We start from the raw sequence: 18519 nt of genomic DNA, 5'->3' as shown, positions 1-18519 counted from the left end.
CTCAGAGCCAGCCAAGGCCTGCGGGAAGCTTGGCTTCCTCCATCGCTGGGGCAACCAAGCCTCCTGCTTGCTCCAGCTCCATGGCTGCCAGCCGCCAATCTTGTTGGGGTAATTTGCATATAGTCATTCTGATTGGCTGGTGGGCATGGCTTGGGGCATAGTGGAGGTGCAATTTGCATGTTTCTCTTTTATTAGATTAGATTGGTACCCCAACTTTTTTGAAATTTCTATTTGCATGAAATATATTTTTCCATCCCTTTATTTTTAGTCTGTATCTTTTGATCTGAAGTTGGTCTCTAGTAAGCAACATATGGACCTTGTTTTTTTAATCAATTCAGCCACCCTTTGTCTTTTGACATTTAAAAATGATTATTAATAGGTTATTTCTATTTTATTATTTTCTGATTGTATTTTTAGTTCTACTCTGTTCCTTTCTTTAACATTTGGTTTCTTCCCTTGTATGTTGGTGACTTTCTATAGTGCTATTTTGGATTCCTTTCTCTTTATTTCTTGTATTAGGGGCCTAGTGCACGAATTTGTGCACCTTGAAAGGAACTGTGGGCCATAAGGCTGTGGTAGGTACAGGGGCGGGTGTTGGCCCATCCTCCATGCCCCTGCCCAGCCCCTCCTGCCATGGCCCCTGGTCCCCTGTCTGCCAGCAACCCTGATCCTGCAGCCACCGCTCTCACATGCAGATGGTGCTGGCCCTACTTGCACCCACTGAAGGTGCAAAGCAATTGGGGCCAGTTTCAGCAGTGGTTGTGAGCAGTGGCTGCTGCCCTGATAGTCCCTCAGGAGCAGGGGGAGGTGGAGAAGCCCTCAGGGGCCATCCGGGCCAGCAGCCACTGCTCACACCTGCTTCTGGAACTGAGTGATTGGAACCAGCACCAGGAACTGGCAGCGGGTGTGAGCGGCAGCTCCGGTACCAGCTGCAGATGCAAGCGGGGCCAGTGCTGGCAGCAGATGCAAGCACCGGGTGGGACTGGCACATGGAAGCAAAAAATTTTCAGTAACCACCAGAGGCTTGCCCCAATGACAGTGACTGGTGCCTCGCCTTGGTCTGGCGCCCCCGCTCACCTGCTCCACCATCCCACTGCAGCCGACACCTGCCATGTTCTGCGCATGCCCCATGGTGGTCAGCACATGTCATAGCAACTGGTTGTTCGGTTTTTTGGTTGCTCCAGTTGTTCCACCGTTCAGTCTATTTGCATATTAGCCTTTTATTATATAGGATATCTGTTATAGTACCATGAGCTTTAGATATACCATGCTATGTTTATAGCAGCCTAAGTTTATGGTTGTTTTAAGTGTGAACATGTTCTAAAATCATATTTATGTTTTTGTCATTCTTTTGTGTGTATTTGTATGAATCTCTTAATCTATTTTTGTAATTACACATGCTCTTCCTATATTTGTCTTTTTAAAAAAATCCTCACCCGAGGAATGAGAATAATTTTTCCACTGAATTTTTAGAGAGAGTGGAAAGGAAGGGAAAGGGGAAGAGACAGAGAGAGAGATACATCAATTGGTTGCCTCCCGCTAGCGCCCTGGGGATTGAACCTGCAACTGAGGTATGTGCCTTTGACTGGGAATCGAACCCACAATTCTTTGGTCTGAAGGCCAACACTCTAACCACTGAGCAAAACAGGCTAGCAAAAAAGGCCCTACCTTTGTCTTTTAACCTTTGTAGTAGTTTTATAATAGGTTGATCCACTGCTTTTACTATTTGCCTTTGTCAGTGAGAGTTTTTATCTTTCCTGCATTTTTTCATCCCTATTTTTGTTCTTTTCTTTCCTATTTAAAGAAGATCCTTTAAATTTTTTGGTAATACTGGTTTAGTGGCAATGAATTCCTTTCATTCTTTTCCTGTCTGGGACGCTCTCTATCTCTCTTTGATAGCCTGGCTGGGTAGAGTAATCTTGGTTGTAGGTTTTGTCTTTCATTACTTATCACTTCAAATATTTTCTGCCATTTCCTTCTGGCCTACAAAGTTTCTCTTGAATAATCAATTAACAGTCTAATGGGAACCTCCTTGTATGTAACTAAGTGCTTTTCTCTTGCTATTGTGAAGATTCTTTGTAACTTTTGGCCTTTTAATATGATGTGTCATAGTATGGGCCTCTTTGGGTTCATCTTACTTGGGAGGCACTCTCTGTGGAATAGGTTTAACTAATGAGTTCTTTCATTTAGATTTGTCACCGCTTTCTTCAAACCGGCCAGGGCCCTACCTCAGTGTGTTGATTTATTTTAGTTATATGAAAGTTAAAAACACTGTGTAGGTGCTGGACATGTGGTTTTTGTCCTTCCAATCACATTGGGGCAGGTACTGCTATAACTCCTACCTTGTAGAGGAGTGAGCTGTACAAGGAGAAGGGAAGGGACTTGTGCCCAGTCACACAGCAAGTGAGGGCCCCTGGATACTGTCCTTTACTGCAGGCCAGACTGGATTGGAGAGTGGGTACGGCAAGAGGGGAAAAAAGGGGAGCCAAGTTTGTACAGCTTGGGGCCCCCAGTCTGCAGGAACAGGAGGCAGACCCAAGATGTGTGCCAGGGGCACTTTCTTGAGGGCAGCAGCAGGGCCTGAAGCCTTAGCAGGGGAGGCAGAGTTCTTGGAGACTCCTAGCCTTTGGATCCAGGGCTGTGGTAATCTCTGGAAAGATGCGGAGCTCTAACCCTTCCACCCCCATTCATAAGAGAAAGGAGTTGGAGAGGAAAAAAGCTCAGTCTAAAGCAGCGGCTCTCAACCTATGGGTCGCGACCCCTTTGGGGGTCAAACGACCCTTTCACAGGGGTCGCCTAAGACCATGGGGGGGGGGGCGGGGGAGGTGCTTCTATTTCAGGGGCTGCAAGATGCCATCACAACATGCTTTGTTCCCATGCATCTGTCCTCCTTGGGACATGGAGCTCCCTTCAAACAAATGCCTGCAGCTCTGGCAGAAGCCTCAGGTGCCTTTGCCCCACAGGGTGGGCAGTGGCTGCAGCAGCAGCAGGAAGAGTCTGCCCTTGGCTAGCTGAACAAGGTGGAGCATGAGAGTGGGGTGTTCATCCCAGCCTCTGACCTCTTCCCCCTGTCCTCCCCTCATCTACAGAATACTGAGCTGGGTGTTGCCCAGCTCCTCCCTGGATGTCCCTCAGACCTCTCTGTGCACCAGCAGCCCACATACTGGGGCCCTTCTCAGCGACGGCACTGCCACCCACCAGACCCTCAAGCCAGACCCCTGGGAACTGGGATCTGTGACCCTTTTGATGCTTTCCTTCTTCCCACCAGCTCCCTAGCCTCAGGCCAGCCCTCAGTGGGCATTCTGCTCCATTAGCTTCTGTGGCTTCTCCATCAGACCATCTCTGGTTTTCCCCATCATGCCCCCCTCTCCCAGCCAAGGCTGGTACAAGGTGCCTGCCCTCTTGCCAGGGCTTTCTGGATGAAAGAAAGAGGCAGAAAACACACTTCAGGCTGAAAGAGACAAAGTGGGACACCTTTCACATACCCAGAAAACAGTGAGGACTGCTCTGTGCCAGGCTCTGGTCTCTCACTAAGGCCTGGCTCAAGTGCCACCTCCTCTTTGCAGCACCCCAAGGTCTCTGGTCCCGTAGTCAGTACAGAGATAGTTGTGGAGCAGCTACTGTCTCCAGGCATTGCTCCAGGCCTGGACACCCAGCAGTGCGCCATGAGGACCCAGGCTGGTTACAATCTGGTGGGAAAGCTGGAACTAAAAGGACAAAGGCTGGGAGGTGGATACAAGATTGGCACATTGGCCACAGAAAAAAGGGGCTATGGCTGTAGGGAGGGGGCAGGGCCTGGCCCAGAGACAGTGTGCCCTGATATGTGTGCAATGCCAGTGATGAGACAGATGTGGCCCTAGGAGAGAGAGAGTAAGCAGTCCTGTCATCCCAAGCCTGACTCCATGCCCTGGCTTTTCACTGATGGATTGGGTGACCCTGGATGAGTCCCGCCCTCCTTGGGTTCATGTCCTGTCTAGATCTGGGGCTCCCTAGCAGGGACACCTGTCTGAGGCCTGATGACAGACCAAGGGAATGTCTAAGGAACAAGGGCAGGACAGGTAAAGTCACAAGCACAGCCCAACTTGGGGAGGCTGCTGAGGGGGAGGGCCTGTGTGTGCGGTCAGAGCAGGATCTGACTAACCCGTGGGCCTTGGGGTTGGCCAAAGCCTCAGCCACAGGTTCCAGGAGGAGGTGACCTGAGAACAGGAGAGAGAGAATTCAGAGAGTACGACGTGGTCTAGGGAGCACACTGCTGGGCCCAGGACCCAGACCCAGAACACCCAAGTCTGAATCCCACTTCAACCCAGGAGTCCTTGAGATGAGCTACATGCCTACCAGAGCCTGTCTCCTCTTCTACAGATGGGCCTCTGAACCCCATTCTGCCTCCAGGGTGCTCTGTAAACTGGGAAGTGTCATGGACAAATGTGAGGGTGCTATTCGCTCCAGCTGTAGAATCCCAGGCTATCAGTGGCCCTCACCCCCTCAGAGAAATAACTCCTGCCTGAGCACCTGTGTGCTGTCTGCGGTCATCTCTGTGTGTCCTCACCCTTACCTCAGGGGCCGCAGCTCCAGCAGGCCTGCTCCACAACCCTCCCTCTGCCTCTCCCTGCACTCCTCCTCCCCGAGAGGCTCAACACAGCCCCCTCCTTGCAGTGCTGGTAAAAAAGATGTGAGGTCAATCAGACATAGATGATGAATTTCCTGGGTAATACACGTTGCTCCAGGCAGCTGGGATTTTGGGGTTTTTAAAAAAATATATGCTACTAGGAAAAAAAGAAATACGAAATAGCAAGAAAAAGGGTTCTTGTTTATAGATCCCAGTTGGCAAAGAAAGAGTGAGGTATGGCGGCCTCTATGGGGGGTAGATAGCTGGATCCTAAGCCTCAGGAGCCTGTGTCTGTACCCAGATGGAACCAGCCGCAATCATCTCCTCCCAGCCACACAGCACAGGCCCCACACTCAGAGTCAATGCCTCCATGCTCTGCGCTGGGGTCAGGGCCATGGGCTTGCCTCCCTGGTGCCTAACTGTGGCTGCGGCAGCGATGGGCATTTGTCCACTACAGAGTTGAGGCTGCCGGCTCAGCCAATGCTGTCCTCTAACTCCAAGCATACCCAATGGACTGTTTCCAGCCTCAGGTCACTGTCTCCTCTCCAACAAACTCCTAGCGTAGTGGTTCAGGTGGGGCAGACACCATCCGCCCACCTCCAAGGGTGGCCAAGTGACAGGGCTGGCCAATTGGCACACAATCTCCTGTAGGCCGTGGAGATGATTTAAAGAATGGCCAGTAGCCCCAGGGCTGACCCACAGGATGCGAGGGTTCTGAGGAGGCCAGGACATGCCTCGGGGGAGATGGCGATGAGGGTGTGGAACCCTGACCCAGCCACACCAAAGCTTCTGTGCTATTCACTGACTGGGACCATTCAAATCCCTTTTTTTAAAAAAAATATTTTTTATTGATTTTTCACAGAGAGGAAGAGAGAGAGACAGAGAGCCAGAAACATCGATGATGAGAGAAACACCGATCAGCTGCCTCCTGCACATCTCCCACTGGGGACGTGCCCGCAACCCAAGCACATGCTCCCGACCGGAATCGAACCCGGGACCCTTCAGTCCGCAGGCCAACGCTCCATCCACTGAACCAAACCGGCTCCGGCTCAAATCCCTTTTGATGTGAGTTTCTTTGCAACCCGAAGGCTTCTGATTAATCCACTCCCCCAGCCCTCGCCTGGCTTCTTTCCCTTCCTAGGTGTCCTTGTTTCTTCAGCCCCAGCTTGTCCCCAAGCCTATTCCTGTGCAGGGAGAATTGGGAAGGAAGAGATGAGAATATTTACAGGTTACGATTCTACATGAGCTTTGTCACTGAATCCTTATGGACGCCCTGAAAAGTTAAAATTATTGGCCCCGTTTTACAGACAAGGAATCTGAGGGTAAGTCATCTGCCCCAAGTCACACAGCCACCAGGTGGCAGATAGGGGTTCCATCTGAGCAGCTTCTTGGAGGCTGACAGGACCCCGCAGCAAGAGGAGGGGCTGGAAAAGGCCCCAATTGCCCCCACCTCTGCTGGTCTCAGGGAGCTCCTCCAAGGTTCCCTGATCACTCAGCAACCCTTGAGATAGTCAGGGACTGAAACCCAACCAAGGAGGAGGGATCTGAGGGACTCAGGAGGTGCCTGCAGCCACCCCCTCTGGGCGAAGTGAAGCCAGCACTCTCTCTCTTGTTTGATAATAAAGACTAAATGTGAGGGAAATGCCTGTGTCATCTCGGGGCTAGTGAGGTTGTGACATTCAGGCTGCACATTTCAGGGAGGATCATGGCAATTAAAAATGCAAAAGTTTCCACATGCCAGACCAGAGTGGCTCAGTTGGTTGAGCATCATCCTGTTCACTGAGGGGTTGCCAGTTCAATCCCTGGTCCATGCACATGTGGATGGCACCCAATCAATGTTTCTCTCTCATATTAATGCTCCTCTCTCTCTCTCTCTCTCTCTCTCTCTCTCTCTCTCTCTATGTCCTTGGGGGAGGTTTTTTAAAAAAGCTAAACTTTCCCTCTGGGACCATCTTGATGAGAAGTGAAACCAAAGCAGCCAATAAAACTTCCTGCAATTAACACGCTCAGATTGGCTGCCTGCTGAGCTTAGGGGCCAGTGTGATGAGACCCTTTCATAATTAGGAGAATTCGTCCCTCTGAGGTCAGGCCAGTGTCCAATAAGATCGAGTGTGACTGGAAACGGGGGAGATTCCAAGTTTTTCTGGCCCAGACCAGTTCCTTCTCATTCCCAGGAAATCGGATAAGTAGAGGAGGGAAGGGTTCTGTCTAGTAGTCCTGGCCCTCAAGGTCCAAGCTGACACAGAGCCCAGTCTGGCTTTGACCTCACTGCCCCCGTCTCTCCTGCAATCTGTGACCAAAAGCCAATTCACAGAATAGTTAATTTGCAGGATGACAAACGCATCAAAAGTGTTTGCTTCACTTAACCTTTTAGTTTTAGTTGGCTGGTTTTCATTTTTGTCTTCAAAATGGCATCTGAAGGAATGTTCGGTTTGTGTCTGTTCCAGTTCCCTGCTGGGCGAGAGGCAGAGAATGGGGACTGTAAGGCAGAGGCTGCGTGAGAGGGTCACTGGGCACAGGGAGCAGGTAAGCCCACCAGAGGGGCCCGGGGTGGGACTAGGTTCTGGCTCTAGCAGGGGCTCTGGGAGAGTGGACAAGACCCTGCTCCAGACTCGTCACTGGGGCCAACCAGGCCACAGCGGGAAGTAAAAGGGACACCTATGCTGCCTTTCTTGGGGGAGGAGGCTTGTCCGGGTGTCCCTGGTAAGGTTTAGCCTTGAGAAGGGGTGAAAGGGTCAAAAGGTCTCAACTATCAGGGAGGGGCGGACAGCCGAGGTTGGTGACCACACAGGCATTCCATGGAGGGACTGAGATTGGGGGTGGAGGTCACTGGCCTTCCTCTCCCACAGTCACCGGGAGTCTAGCCCATCAGACCAACACCTGCCCCTGGCTTTTCTTTTTTTAATTAAATTTTTTATTTTGTGGTAACTGTAGATTCACCTGTAGTTGTTAAAAATAACACGGAGAAACCGTGTGTACACTTTACTCCATTTTCCCCAATGATAACATCTTGCGACTTGGGTGCCACAAGGGACAGTGCCCTCAGTAACTCGATGCTCTGAACAGTGACAGCTCTTGGCAGAGCTCTGAACATGTCGAAGTCTAACCTTCCCTCAACATCAGAGAGGACAGCTGTGTTCCTGGGAAACTTACTGTATATTAAAATCATGTGAGATGCATTCTGTGCTTTAGATGTCAAATGAAGTGGGGTCCCAGGCTCAGATAACTACACATGGATTTTCACCTCCATGAATATCTGGTGAGATGTTCACAATTTCTTGGCCTGTCCCCACACTGAAGGGTGTTAGCTTTTCTGGCCCCTGCCAATCAGACACCTGTCCTTGAATCCCTCCAGCATGCCTGCTCACATCTCCAATGGCCCGGGAGCGGGTAGTGTGGCTACGCTGAAAGCCCTCAGCACATACCCTCTGCTCCCCACACTGGCTGCTGCACCTGTGTCTGTCTTCCCTGGGCAGGAGCTGCTATTTCCCAGGGTCCGGGATAGGCCCAGCACCTAACAGGTACTAAATTATGTGCCCAACAGAATTGATCTGGACAGAGTCAGCCAAGGTGACAATGGCAAAGCTGCAAAAATAGGCTCTTAGGAGGCCTGGTGGGATCTTCATCTTGGGACACTCCAGAATCAGTTCCATCAGCCCCCTCTCCCGCCATGGCCCTGCGTCCTTCTTGGAGACCCCACTGCAAACAATGGGTCACAGCTTCCCGCCATAGGGAGGCTGTCCCCTCTGAGGCCAGTTGGTCACCATGTCCCTCAAACTGAGCTTAGTCTCAAATCCAGAACTGTAAAGCAGTGATTGGCAATAAAACTGGCTGGTGGCCGAGGCGCTTCTGTAATAAAGCACCATGCACATGAACAGGGCAGCTCCAGAAGGACCCCGAGAAACTGCACACAGGGGTGACCTGTGGGAAGAGGAGCAGGGAGGTGACTTTGTACTGTGTGCAGACATTTTGATCCATGTGAATAAATTCTCTCAGTTATATGAATAAAGAACAACAAAAAAGATGGAAGCAGGTATTACTTGTTTGGTTGAAATATTTTTTAGCACCTATTGCGTCCCAGGTACCCCCAAGCACCCAACTCCATGGGCTACTTATGTCCTGGAGGACTGGGTTCTGGGCTGGGAGCCCTGAGCTTCCTTTTGCCCCTTACCCTTGCCCTGGGACAGGGATTTTGACAGTGGAGCATGGTCGGGCTCCCCTCCAGAGTTGCTGCCAGGGGGCCTTGGGCTGAGTGCTCTGCTGGAGACAGGGAGGCTGAACTTCACCACTCATCCTGAAGAAACAAAGCCACAATGGGTGCCACTTCACACCAGGAGGATTGCAATTGTGAAAAAAAAAACACAAAAAAAACAACAACTCAAAAACAAAATGGTAAGTGTTGGCAAAGATGTATAGAAATTGAAACTTTGTGCACTGCTGGTGGGAATGTAAAATGACGCTGCTTGTGAGGAAGACAGTATGGTGGTTTCTCAAAAAATTAAACATAGGCCTACCATATTACCCCCAAATCCCACTTCTGGGTATATATCCAAAGGAACTGAGAGCAGGTGCTTAAAGAGACAGTTACATACCCATGCTCATGATAGCATGATTCACAGTATCCAAAATGTGGAAGTAACCCAAGTGCCCATGGGCAGATGAATGGACAAACCATAGTGGCTTATACACACAATGGAAAAGTATTCAGCTTTAAAAATAAAGGAAATTATGACACCTGCCAAACCATCGAAGACATTATGCTCAATGAAATAAGTCATTCACAGAGGGACAAATACTGTGATCCCACTCACATGAGGACCGGGAGGAGACAAATTCCCAGGCACAGAAGTAGAAGGGCAGTTGCAGGGGCTAGGGGGAAAGGAAGAGGGGGCTAGTGTTAGATGGGGACAGAGTTTCAGGAGATGGATGGTGGTGATGGTGACACAATTGCCACTGAACTGGACACTTAAAAATGGTTGAAATGGTAAATTTTATGCTATATGTATTTTACTGCAATTAAAGCAAAAGGTTTTTGGTGTCTGGCCAGGCCAGGGCCACAGGGATGCTGAGAAGACTCCAGTCTGGATGGAGATAGAGAAGCAGGTAGCTGGTGTGGTGACAACAGAAGGGCCTGCACTATGGCAGAAAGGGAGGACCAGTGATGCAGGAGCTCACTGGGGACCAATTGCCTGGGGGAATCAAGAAAGAGGTATAAGTTGGATCTTGAGGTCTGCAGTGAGGGGGAGAAAGGGAATTCCTGGCAGAGGAACCAGCATGGGCAAGTGTGGTGGTGAGAGCTCTCCTGAAAGGGTAAGGCAAGATTGGAGTGTAGTGGCCTCGGTGGCTTTATTTATTGTGTGGCCCTTATCTAGACTGTCAGTTCCATGTGGGGAGGGCCTGTCCTGGTCCATGGATAGTTAGTTACAGATCCATCAGGCCTGCACAAAGCCTGGTTAGCACGGGGGCTGAGTGAATGAAGAGTGGACAATGGCCCCATGGTGACTACAAGTGAGAGAGCAGAGCATCTATAGTTCACATCTGCTTCTGACTGCCACTGCCCTCTCCCCAACACCATGTGGGTTTCAGCATAACAGAACTGACAACTGACCCTGCCACTGGCTCCAGATGAGGTCACAGGCCCAGAGAGGGGAAGAGGCTGGCCCTGGGTCACACAGCAAGGCCAGGGCAGAGCTGGATGGAGTGAAGTATCCTCCTGCAGTGTGAACTTCCAGGAGGTCTAGGGTCTCAGAGACCAAAGGGCAGGGGTGAGTGGAAGGAGAAAGAGAAAACAAAAGCCAGTGAACAGGCAAGGGGTGGGGGCAGGGGCAAACAGCGGCTGCCCAATTCCCAGGCATCCAGGGGAAAGCCTTGGAGCCTCATGCTGAGTCTGGTGGGTACTTAGCATCCAGAAACAATGCCTCTTAGGCCCCCACTGGCTGTGACAAAGCTGGTCTCATCCAGAGGCCCTGAGTGCTTCCAGACAAGGCACCCTCAGTGCTGAGGGCCTGAGTGATGGCCATGTTCTAACTCTAGGCAGAGCATACATGAGAGGAGGGATGGAACTGTGTCTCGGGACCTGCTCTGGGTCTGCCTGGCCACCCCAGCCCTTCTACCTGTCCTCTGCTGTGCACCCGGCCCCTCCCCCGAGGGCAGACAGCTTAGAGCTGGTGGAGAGAGGGATCTGGGGAGGAAGGGCAGACCCTTCCCCATAGGATTACTTCCAGAGGCAGGAGGAAGTACAAGAAAGCACTTTGTCAAGGACTACCCCTATCCTGGTCCTGGGTAGGCACTGACCTGTTACCTTTGCTAATGTGCTTCACAGGAAAGTGCAGGCCCCTGTCTAGGCCACCCAGTGCCAACCCAGGCCAGAGCTGACTTTAGAGTGGAGTCAGATGGGAGGTGGAGAGGGCCTTTCTCAGCCCAGGGCACAGAGCTACCTTACTGACCACGCACCGGGCCTTTGCAGGAGTACCCTGGTTCTCAGCCAAGGCCCTCATCAGACCTGCAGGGGACAAGCCACACTCTTCCTCACCCAACCTGCAGGCAGCAAGTTCCTGACTCTCCCGTGGTTCTCCTGACTGTCCTGTGTTGGGTGTAGAGGTCCAAGGCCCTGGGAAGGGGACATTGTTGCTCTCTGAAGACACGTGTGCCCTGCTATGGGCATGAGAAAAGGATGGTTGAGATCCCTGCCCAGACTCTCCCCTCCAGCTTCCCTCTGTGATACAACAATGTAACCATGGCTTCCTCCCTGCTCAGAACCCTCAATCACTCCTCATGGCCCATGAGCCTCAGGGAGACCCTCCTCCTAGCACTCCAGACAGCCGCTGCCTTAAATTCTGTCTACACCTCCAGTCTCATCTCTCACTCCTCTCACTCGGGGCTCAGGCCAGACACAATCACTTTCAGCAAAAGCGTCCAGTCTAGCAGAATACCACAGCTGGGCATTGCAGCTGGATTGTCTGAGTTCAAGTCCAGCCTCTACCCCTCATTGGGTTTTGCCTGGCATGTTATTCGGTGACTCAGTTGCACAGTATGAACAATGGGGATAATTAACTTCACCTCTCACTGTGAAGGTAAAATAAGCTAATGCCTGCAAAACACTTGGATCTGAGGCCCAACATTTGCACACCTGGAGTGCTCTTCCCTTCTTGATCACCTGACAACCCCCATTCACAGTATATGCATGCTGCAGTCTGCGGTGACCCTCCCATCACTGGGCCATCTTTCTAGGTTGGCCGTTGGCACTTTATATTGATACTGTCTGTTCACGTGGGTCTCCCCCACAGGTCTGCAGGCTCCCAGAAGGCATAAACTATTTCTTACTTGGCTTCGTGCCCTACTGCTTAGGGCAGTGGCCACACAGGATCCATAATTTGTTCATTCAATGAAGATTTACTGAACAATTACTATATGCCCAGCACATTTCTATGTGCTAGAAATAGCAGCAACTAACACACTGTCAAACTTTGTGCCCTGGTACAGCTGACATTCTAGTGGTGAAAATGAACCAATCAACCAAGTTTGGACACAGTGGTGGGCAGATGCAGGGAAAGGATGAGAGAATGTCAGGGTGGGATCTGCAAGCTGCACTTGGTTAGAGTAAAGTCCTATAGCAGCCATGGGCAAACTATGGCCCGCGGACCGGATTCGGCCTGTTCGGCTGTTCTATCCAGCTCGCGGAGCCGAAAGAGCAGAGGGTTCTCTTGCTCTCCCCTCCGCTCCTTCACCAGCAGCAGTGTTAACATGTATTAGTTCACACAAACACTCCATCCATGCTTTTGTTCTGGCCCTCCAGTCCAGTTTAAGAACCCATTGTGGCCCTCGAGTCAAAAAGTTTGCTCACCCCTGGGCTAGAGGAATGGAGAAAGGAGCCACGTGAGTTCCAGGTGGAGTAAGTGAATGAATGAGCCTCCTCGAGGAGGCAGGAGACTTGCTTTAGCCCCACCACCTGAAACTCTGTATTTCATACTCAATGCAAATTTCCTTCAGCCCATCTTCCCATGTTCAATGTGCTGGGCCAGTGAGAGGGTGGTTACCATGCTAAGTGTAGTTTCAGTCAGAAGAGGGTTGACCTTAATTACAACATCATTAATTAAGCTGTCAGTACAGTAATGACCTTGGTTGTTAGCAAGTTTGAATAAGAAACTGATTATTGGAGGCCTCATGATTTCCCCCCATCCTATCTAATAAAGAGGGAATATGCTAATTGACTGTCACACCCTTATAAGATGGCAGCACCCACAGCCACATGATGGCAGCGCCTAGTCCCCTCAGCCCGCCTCATCCAGCCTCAGTCCCCCAGTTTCTTCAGCCCCGCCTCATCCATCCTCAGTCCCCCAGTCCCCTCAGCTCTGCCTCATCCAGCCAGAGTCCCCCAGTCCCCTCAGTCCCGCAGGGGAGGACAGTTGGGGATGATCATGCTGGCAGGGGAGCGATTAGGGGCTATCAGGCTGGCAGGTGAGTGGTTAGGAGCCAGCAGTCCCAGATTGTGAGGGGGATCAGGCCTAAACTGGCAGTTGGACATCCCTTGAGGGGTCCCAGGTTGAAGAGGGTGCAGGCTGGGCTGAGGGACATGGCCCCCACCCCCCGTGTGAATTTTGTGCACCGGGCCTCTAGTTTCATTACTAATCTTCTCATACTTTGTCATCCTCTATCCTATTCATCATGCCATCTCCATATGTGCATATGTGACCTGCCCCCTCTCAACGTGGAGTCCAGAACACAGAACACCATCTTGGGACCCATGCAACACCATCTTGGGACCCATGTCAGGGGTTCAGAAGGTGGAGGAAAGACTATAGGAAATGGGGAGGTAGGAAAGGGGTGGGGAGGCCTGCTGGCCCTGCCATGCACCATGGCACCAGAGCAAGTTTGTTCAGGTCTGCCGTGGGGCGTGCTGGGAGAGAAAGATCATTGCCATGTACAGCAGGAAACAGCCCCGTGACCCCAGTTAAGTTCTTACCCCTCTCTAGTCCCCGTCTCCTCCTCTGTAAGGTGGAAGCAGTGAGAATCACTGAGGTGACCAGGCTGAGAAGGCTCAGAAGCCAGTGTGGCTCAGAGGTTGGCTATGATGGCCCCGTGCAGACTTCCCAGCTGCCATGTAAGTTATGCATGTAGGGACACTCAGCTCCCTGTCCCTTCTCCACAGGACAGCTCTGATAACAGTGAGGTGAGAGTAGCAGGTGCTGGGAGAGCTCTGAGTTGGGGGTGGGTGCTAAGCCAGGGTAAAATGGTGAGCAAACAAACACAAATACCCCTGTGCAACCTCAAGCAAGGCTTGCCCTACGTCTAAAACTTTCTATAAAAACAGAAGCAATCACCTCTCCAGCCACTCTCCCCAGTCTCTTTGCAATCTCTGGTGCCCATAGGTCTGGTGGCAGCATGTGGAGGGATGGCCTGGATGTCATGATGCCAGATTGTGAGAGCCCACGAGCTGGAGAAACATGAAAAGACCCACAGGAATGGGAGGCAGGGAGCATGGAGCCTCTGATAGGCCCACTCTCATCACCAGCCCAGGCAAGTGGGCAAGACAAATTTAGTCCACGGGTCAATGAACCTGCCTGGAGTCATGTGTTAAAATGCAGGTTCCTGAGCCCCCAGCTGATCTGTACTGGTGTTGCAAGGAAAATTGAAACCTGTATGGTAGCCATATCCCTGGCAATATCATGATCCGAAAGGCTTGGGTAGTGGGAACAGCTGCACCCATGAACATCAGCCATGGCTGCGCATGAAAATCACACAGAGAGTAATGAGATCCCGACGCTTGAGCTCTACTGCAAAAATGCCCAACCCCAGCTGGTACAACCCAAGTTTCTATGGGAATTCTGATGAGTCTCAGTTTGCTCATCTCTGAAATGGAGGTCTTAGTGGTTGCCAGACAAGGCAGTTCTAAGGTTCCCATCACTGAGCCCCAGGGTCCAGGCACTGGGCCAAGTGCACCCGTCAATTGTCACATTTCACGCTAATGACATCTCCCCACCCCCAGTGTTTGACATCCCTCGAGTTTTGCAAATTTCTCTGACATCGGCTCCTGGCCCAGGCAGGACGAAGACAGCTGCTCCGGGAGGACCTGTTCCCGGAAATAGTGGCAGGCGTCTTGCACTGGGTAAGGATTCATGATTTGTTTCCAAAAATACCTCCAGGTTCTTGTCACAGGGAGGGAGAACTCCAGCATGTTCTGTTCACATCAACAAACCAGCCTGTGGGCTTTTCATTAAAAGAGCAGAGGAACATCACAGCAAACCAGAGTTCAGGCCACCTCCATCCCATTGCTTTCCTTAGTGCTCCATTAATGAGAGCTTTCCCACAATGAAGGGGGGTGGGTACTGCTTAATTAGGGGCTCCACAGGCCCTTATCATGGTGCAGGGGGGCTGAGAGGCCTTGGAGTGGCTCCCATATGTACCCCTACATATTGCCGCAGGCCTCCCCTTCCTCATCCTGGGGACTGAGCCCAGCTCAGGAGGATCCAGCTCTGCTCTAACCGACAAGTCTGAAGGCATTGAACAGCCCTCACACGGCCCAGGCAGTGGGCAAGCTGGGTCTCAGCCCCTATGCCCTTGGGTCCCAGCAGATGGTCCTGCAAGGCCAGAGACCAGAGGTTGTTCAACTTAGAAGAGCACAGTGCAGAGCCCCAGAGAAATTTGAGGGAAGCTGGCGTTCTAATCCTGTTGCCTCAAGGAAGCCTGGCTTAACAGGCAGGGCTTCGGTTTCCATAAATACCAGGCCCATGATGTCACCACTGTCACCACCCCCTGCAGACTTTAAGAGCTTCTGCGCTGGCATTAGGTCCAACTGACAGCACTCTGCTGCTGACTCACAGAACACCTTGCCCCCTACTCATGGAAGTGGGATGGACCTTCACCTGTTCCTGGAGGACAACATCCTGTCCCACCCCAGCCTTCCTGCCAACCTTCTACCAGGCATGGCTGAAGTGCCAGTCATGGATGAGCTAAGCACAAAGGCTTTTTCCAAATAGACACGCTGGGATCTATACCAAATGCCAAACTGGTAGCAGTGGGTCTGGGGACCCTGTATATGGATTGGGGGCAGGGGTTACCTGCTCTTAGAGATAGGAAATTTTACAGTCTAAAGAGACCTGCTTTTTCTCATCATCAACACTAGCAAACACCTCTGCTGCAAAGGACCAACACTGGCTGGCCTGTCTGCGGGGTGGTCAGCTCCCTCTGCAAGGCAACCTGCACCCCCCCTCCGCCCCCCATGAGCACTTCACTCCAGCTCCGAGCTCAGCTGGGTCTCCTCTGGTCTCTGGCCTCAAGGTTTCAAGCATAAATCTGCCACATATACTCACAAATAGCGTCTTCTGCAAGCCATCCTGTCTGGGGCAGTTTTCCCCTTCTGTCTGTCTCTCCCTCTCCAGCTGTGGTTAGAGGAGGGGCAGAACGCTCAGGCGAGAAGTAGAAGGGAATAAAATTAAATCGAGGGGCGAATCACATCCCGGGGGGTGGCGGGCTCCTCCAAGAGGGCTGGGGTGGGAACAGTAGTGGGCTCCGAGGGCCCCAGCACACAAGGCTCACACCATGTCCAGGAGCCTAGACCTCAGGTTGGGCGGGGGCTTCGGCCTAGCTGCTACCTGGGACCACCTCGGGTTGTTTTTTCCCCCTTCTGCACATCAGGGGTAGGCTCTGAGAGTCTAGGCTCGTGAGTCTGCGCCAGGGTTTGCTCTCCCAGAATCTGGAGGAGGGGCGGGCGCGCTGTAGCCCTCCCCCAGCGCGTAGTGCGGCCAGGCTGGACCAATCACTGAGGCGCTCGTCACCACGGCAACTGCAGCATCAGGCGCTGGCGCCTAGGGGCGCCTCGGCTGCAAAGTCACCCACCAGGCAGAGGGCGCCGCACGCACGCGATCGTGTGCCGTGGATGCATAGGGTTGTCGCCTTGGAGTCAAGCCGACCATTCCAAAACTGGCTCTGCCTCGTAAGGACCGTGAGGCCTTGGAAGCAGAGGGAGCAGCCCCAGCCCTCTGAGCCTTTGACACAGTCCCTGTGCGATGGAGGGTGGGCATGGAGGAGTCAGTGGTGATCCTGAGGCCTGTGTGGGGTGTAGCAGGGCAGGATGGACCAGTCATTGACACTGTACCACAGACAATGGGTCTGAGTGTACCCTAGGCTGTGGGCTCCCTCCCTCACCTAATAGGTGCTGTATGTGCTCCCCCCCACCCCCATCTCCATCCACCCCCAAGCCCCTGCACCTTCTCAGCAGGCAGTATACCTGGTGGTCAAGACAGAGAGCTGCTTCTTCCACTAGCTGTGACTTTGGGCAGATAATTCAACTTCAACCTCCTCCACAGGTGTTAGCTAGTGCCGTTGTTGCTGCTCTTTTAGAGCCAGGCTGAACTGCTAGAAAACTCACAGACCCCAAACCCTCTGGCACTGGGATGAGGAGGACTGGGCTAATGCTCCCCACCCACAACCCCAGCCATGAGGCTGAGATGAAAGTGTGCGGTGCGTCCCAAAACCCCATGTTCTGTACCATCCTCACAGCAGCTCCCAGTTCTCACCCCGCCTATGTTAATATTTGCCTAATATTTTTCTTTAAATCTAAAATAATTTTTACTTAAAAGCTAAACTTTCTGTCACAATTATAAAACCTGAACTTGACAGGCTAGTTAACTTCCCTCCAATAATCAACTTTCAATTGCATATGGTTATGAAAGAAAACTGCTCACCTGAGGCCTTCCCGGGGCCCCAGAGTCCAGGTACCCCATCCTGGGAAACCCCACGCTGATACTGGGGACGCCGGGCAAGGTGGGCACAGGCAACATCAGGGCAGGTGGTAGGATGGCCCTGCTCCAGGGCTGGGTCAGGGTGGACCAGGTGCCTTCGTGGCAATGCTCAGAGAAGGCCATAGGGCTGCTCATGGTCACTGGACTGGTAACTGCCCCTTACCCTTCCAGAAAACCCACCTGCTGGTTATAAATACAGTGACAGCATGGGCTGGGGCATCCTGCACCCTTGAGAAAAGGATGTTTACAGCAACAGTGTTGAGAATTATTAGTAAAAGAAAGTGTCAGTCATCAAAGTGAGGATGCCTATGAAGCCCACAGCACCCCCCACTCCGTCCCCCGCCCCAGCGCCCCCCAGCCAGCCGCCAAGGCAAGACTGTGGCTCAGTTTTATTTCTCTCTGTGTTTTCATTTACTTTTCAAATTTTCTACCACATGCTCAACTACAATAAGAGAAAAATTGAAAAAATTCTTCAGTCATCTAGAAATAACTGAAAATATGAATGAATGAATTCTGAAGGGAGGGGGACAGAGGCCCCTGCAGGGCCAGGGCACAGGTTTGGAGTTTGAACCTGACTCCTCCTCACCTGCTGTCACTCCTCTCTCAGCCTGGTTCTCCCTCTAAGGATAGTTCCCACCCACTCCCTCACAGAAGCTGCTGGGAATACTGGTTGAGTAGGTGTAGGCAGCATACCTGGGAGAGTTGGTGCCCTGTGACAGGTGTTTTACAAAGGTGAGCAGCATTCTTAGAGGGCAGACCATTAGGACGCTGTAAAGACAGCCCTTGGGCACAGTGTGCAGCTGGCTGGGCACTGGACTGGAGCCCTGAGTGTGTCCTTATTGGACTGAGTGCCTGAGATGGCAGCGGTGCTGCCTTCAGAGCCCCTTTTATAGTTTTCAGAGTTGCAGTCATTATCAAAGTGAGACCCCCTTACAGCCTCTGCAATGATCCACAAGCCCCACATGCCCACCACCTCTCCTTGCTCACCCTGCCCCAGGCACAATGGCCTCTTCCTTTCTCCAGCCTGCCAGGCCCTCTCCTGCCCCAGGGCCTTTCCAAGTGCTGTTTTTTGCCCAGGGGGATATTCACACCATTTAACAACAGGCTTTGACCCTGATCACTCAAAAACACCTTCCTGAGCTTCAGAGCTGGAGGTCAGAGCTGGAAGCCAGG

The 18519-nt window shown here is 52.0% G+C and overlaps 1 protein-coding gene across 5 annotated transcripts in view; it reads right to left on the bottom strand.

Moving 5' to 3' along the window:
- Positions 1-16293, bottom strand: part of IQSEC1 (IQ motif and Sec7 domain 1) — a 186418-nt gene extending 170125 nt beyond the window's left edge. For all 5 annotated transcript variants that reach the window (XM_015566040.1, XM_015566037.1, XM_015566038.1 and 2 more), the window contains exon 1: positions 15916-16293. In XM_015566040.1, coding sequence (XP_015421526.1) covers positions 15916-15938 — 23 coding nt within the window. In that variant the 5' untranslated portion in view covers positions 15939-16293. The remainder of the gene's footprint in view (positions 1-15915) is intronic.
- Positions 16294-18519: the final 2226 nt, after the last annotated feature.

Source organism: Myotis davidii, unplaced genomic scaffold (assembly GCF_000327345.1).
Source record: "Myotis davidii unplaced genomic scaffold, ASM32734v1 scaffold282, whole genome shotgun sequence".
NCBI lineage: Eukaryota > Metazoa > Chordata > Mammalia > Chiroptera > Vespertilionidae > Myotis > Myotis davidii.
The sequence above is the reverse complement of the archived record's forward strand: the minus strand, read 5'-3'. Positions and strand labels throughout refer to the sequence as shown.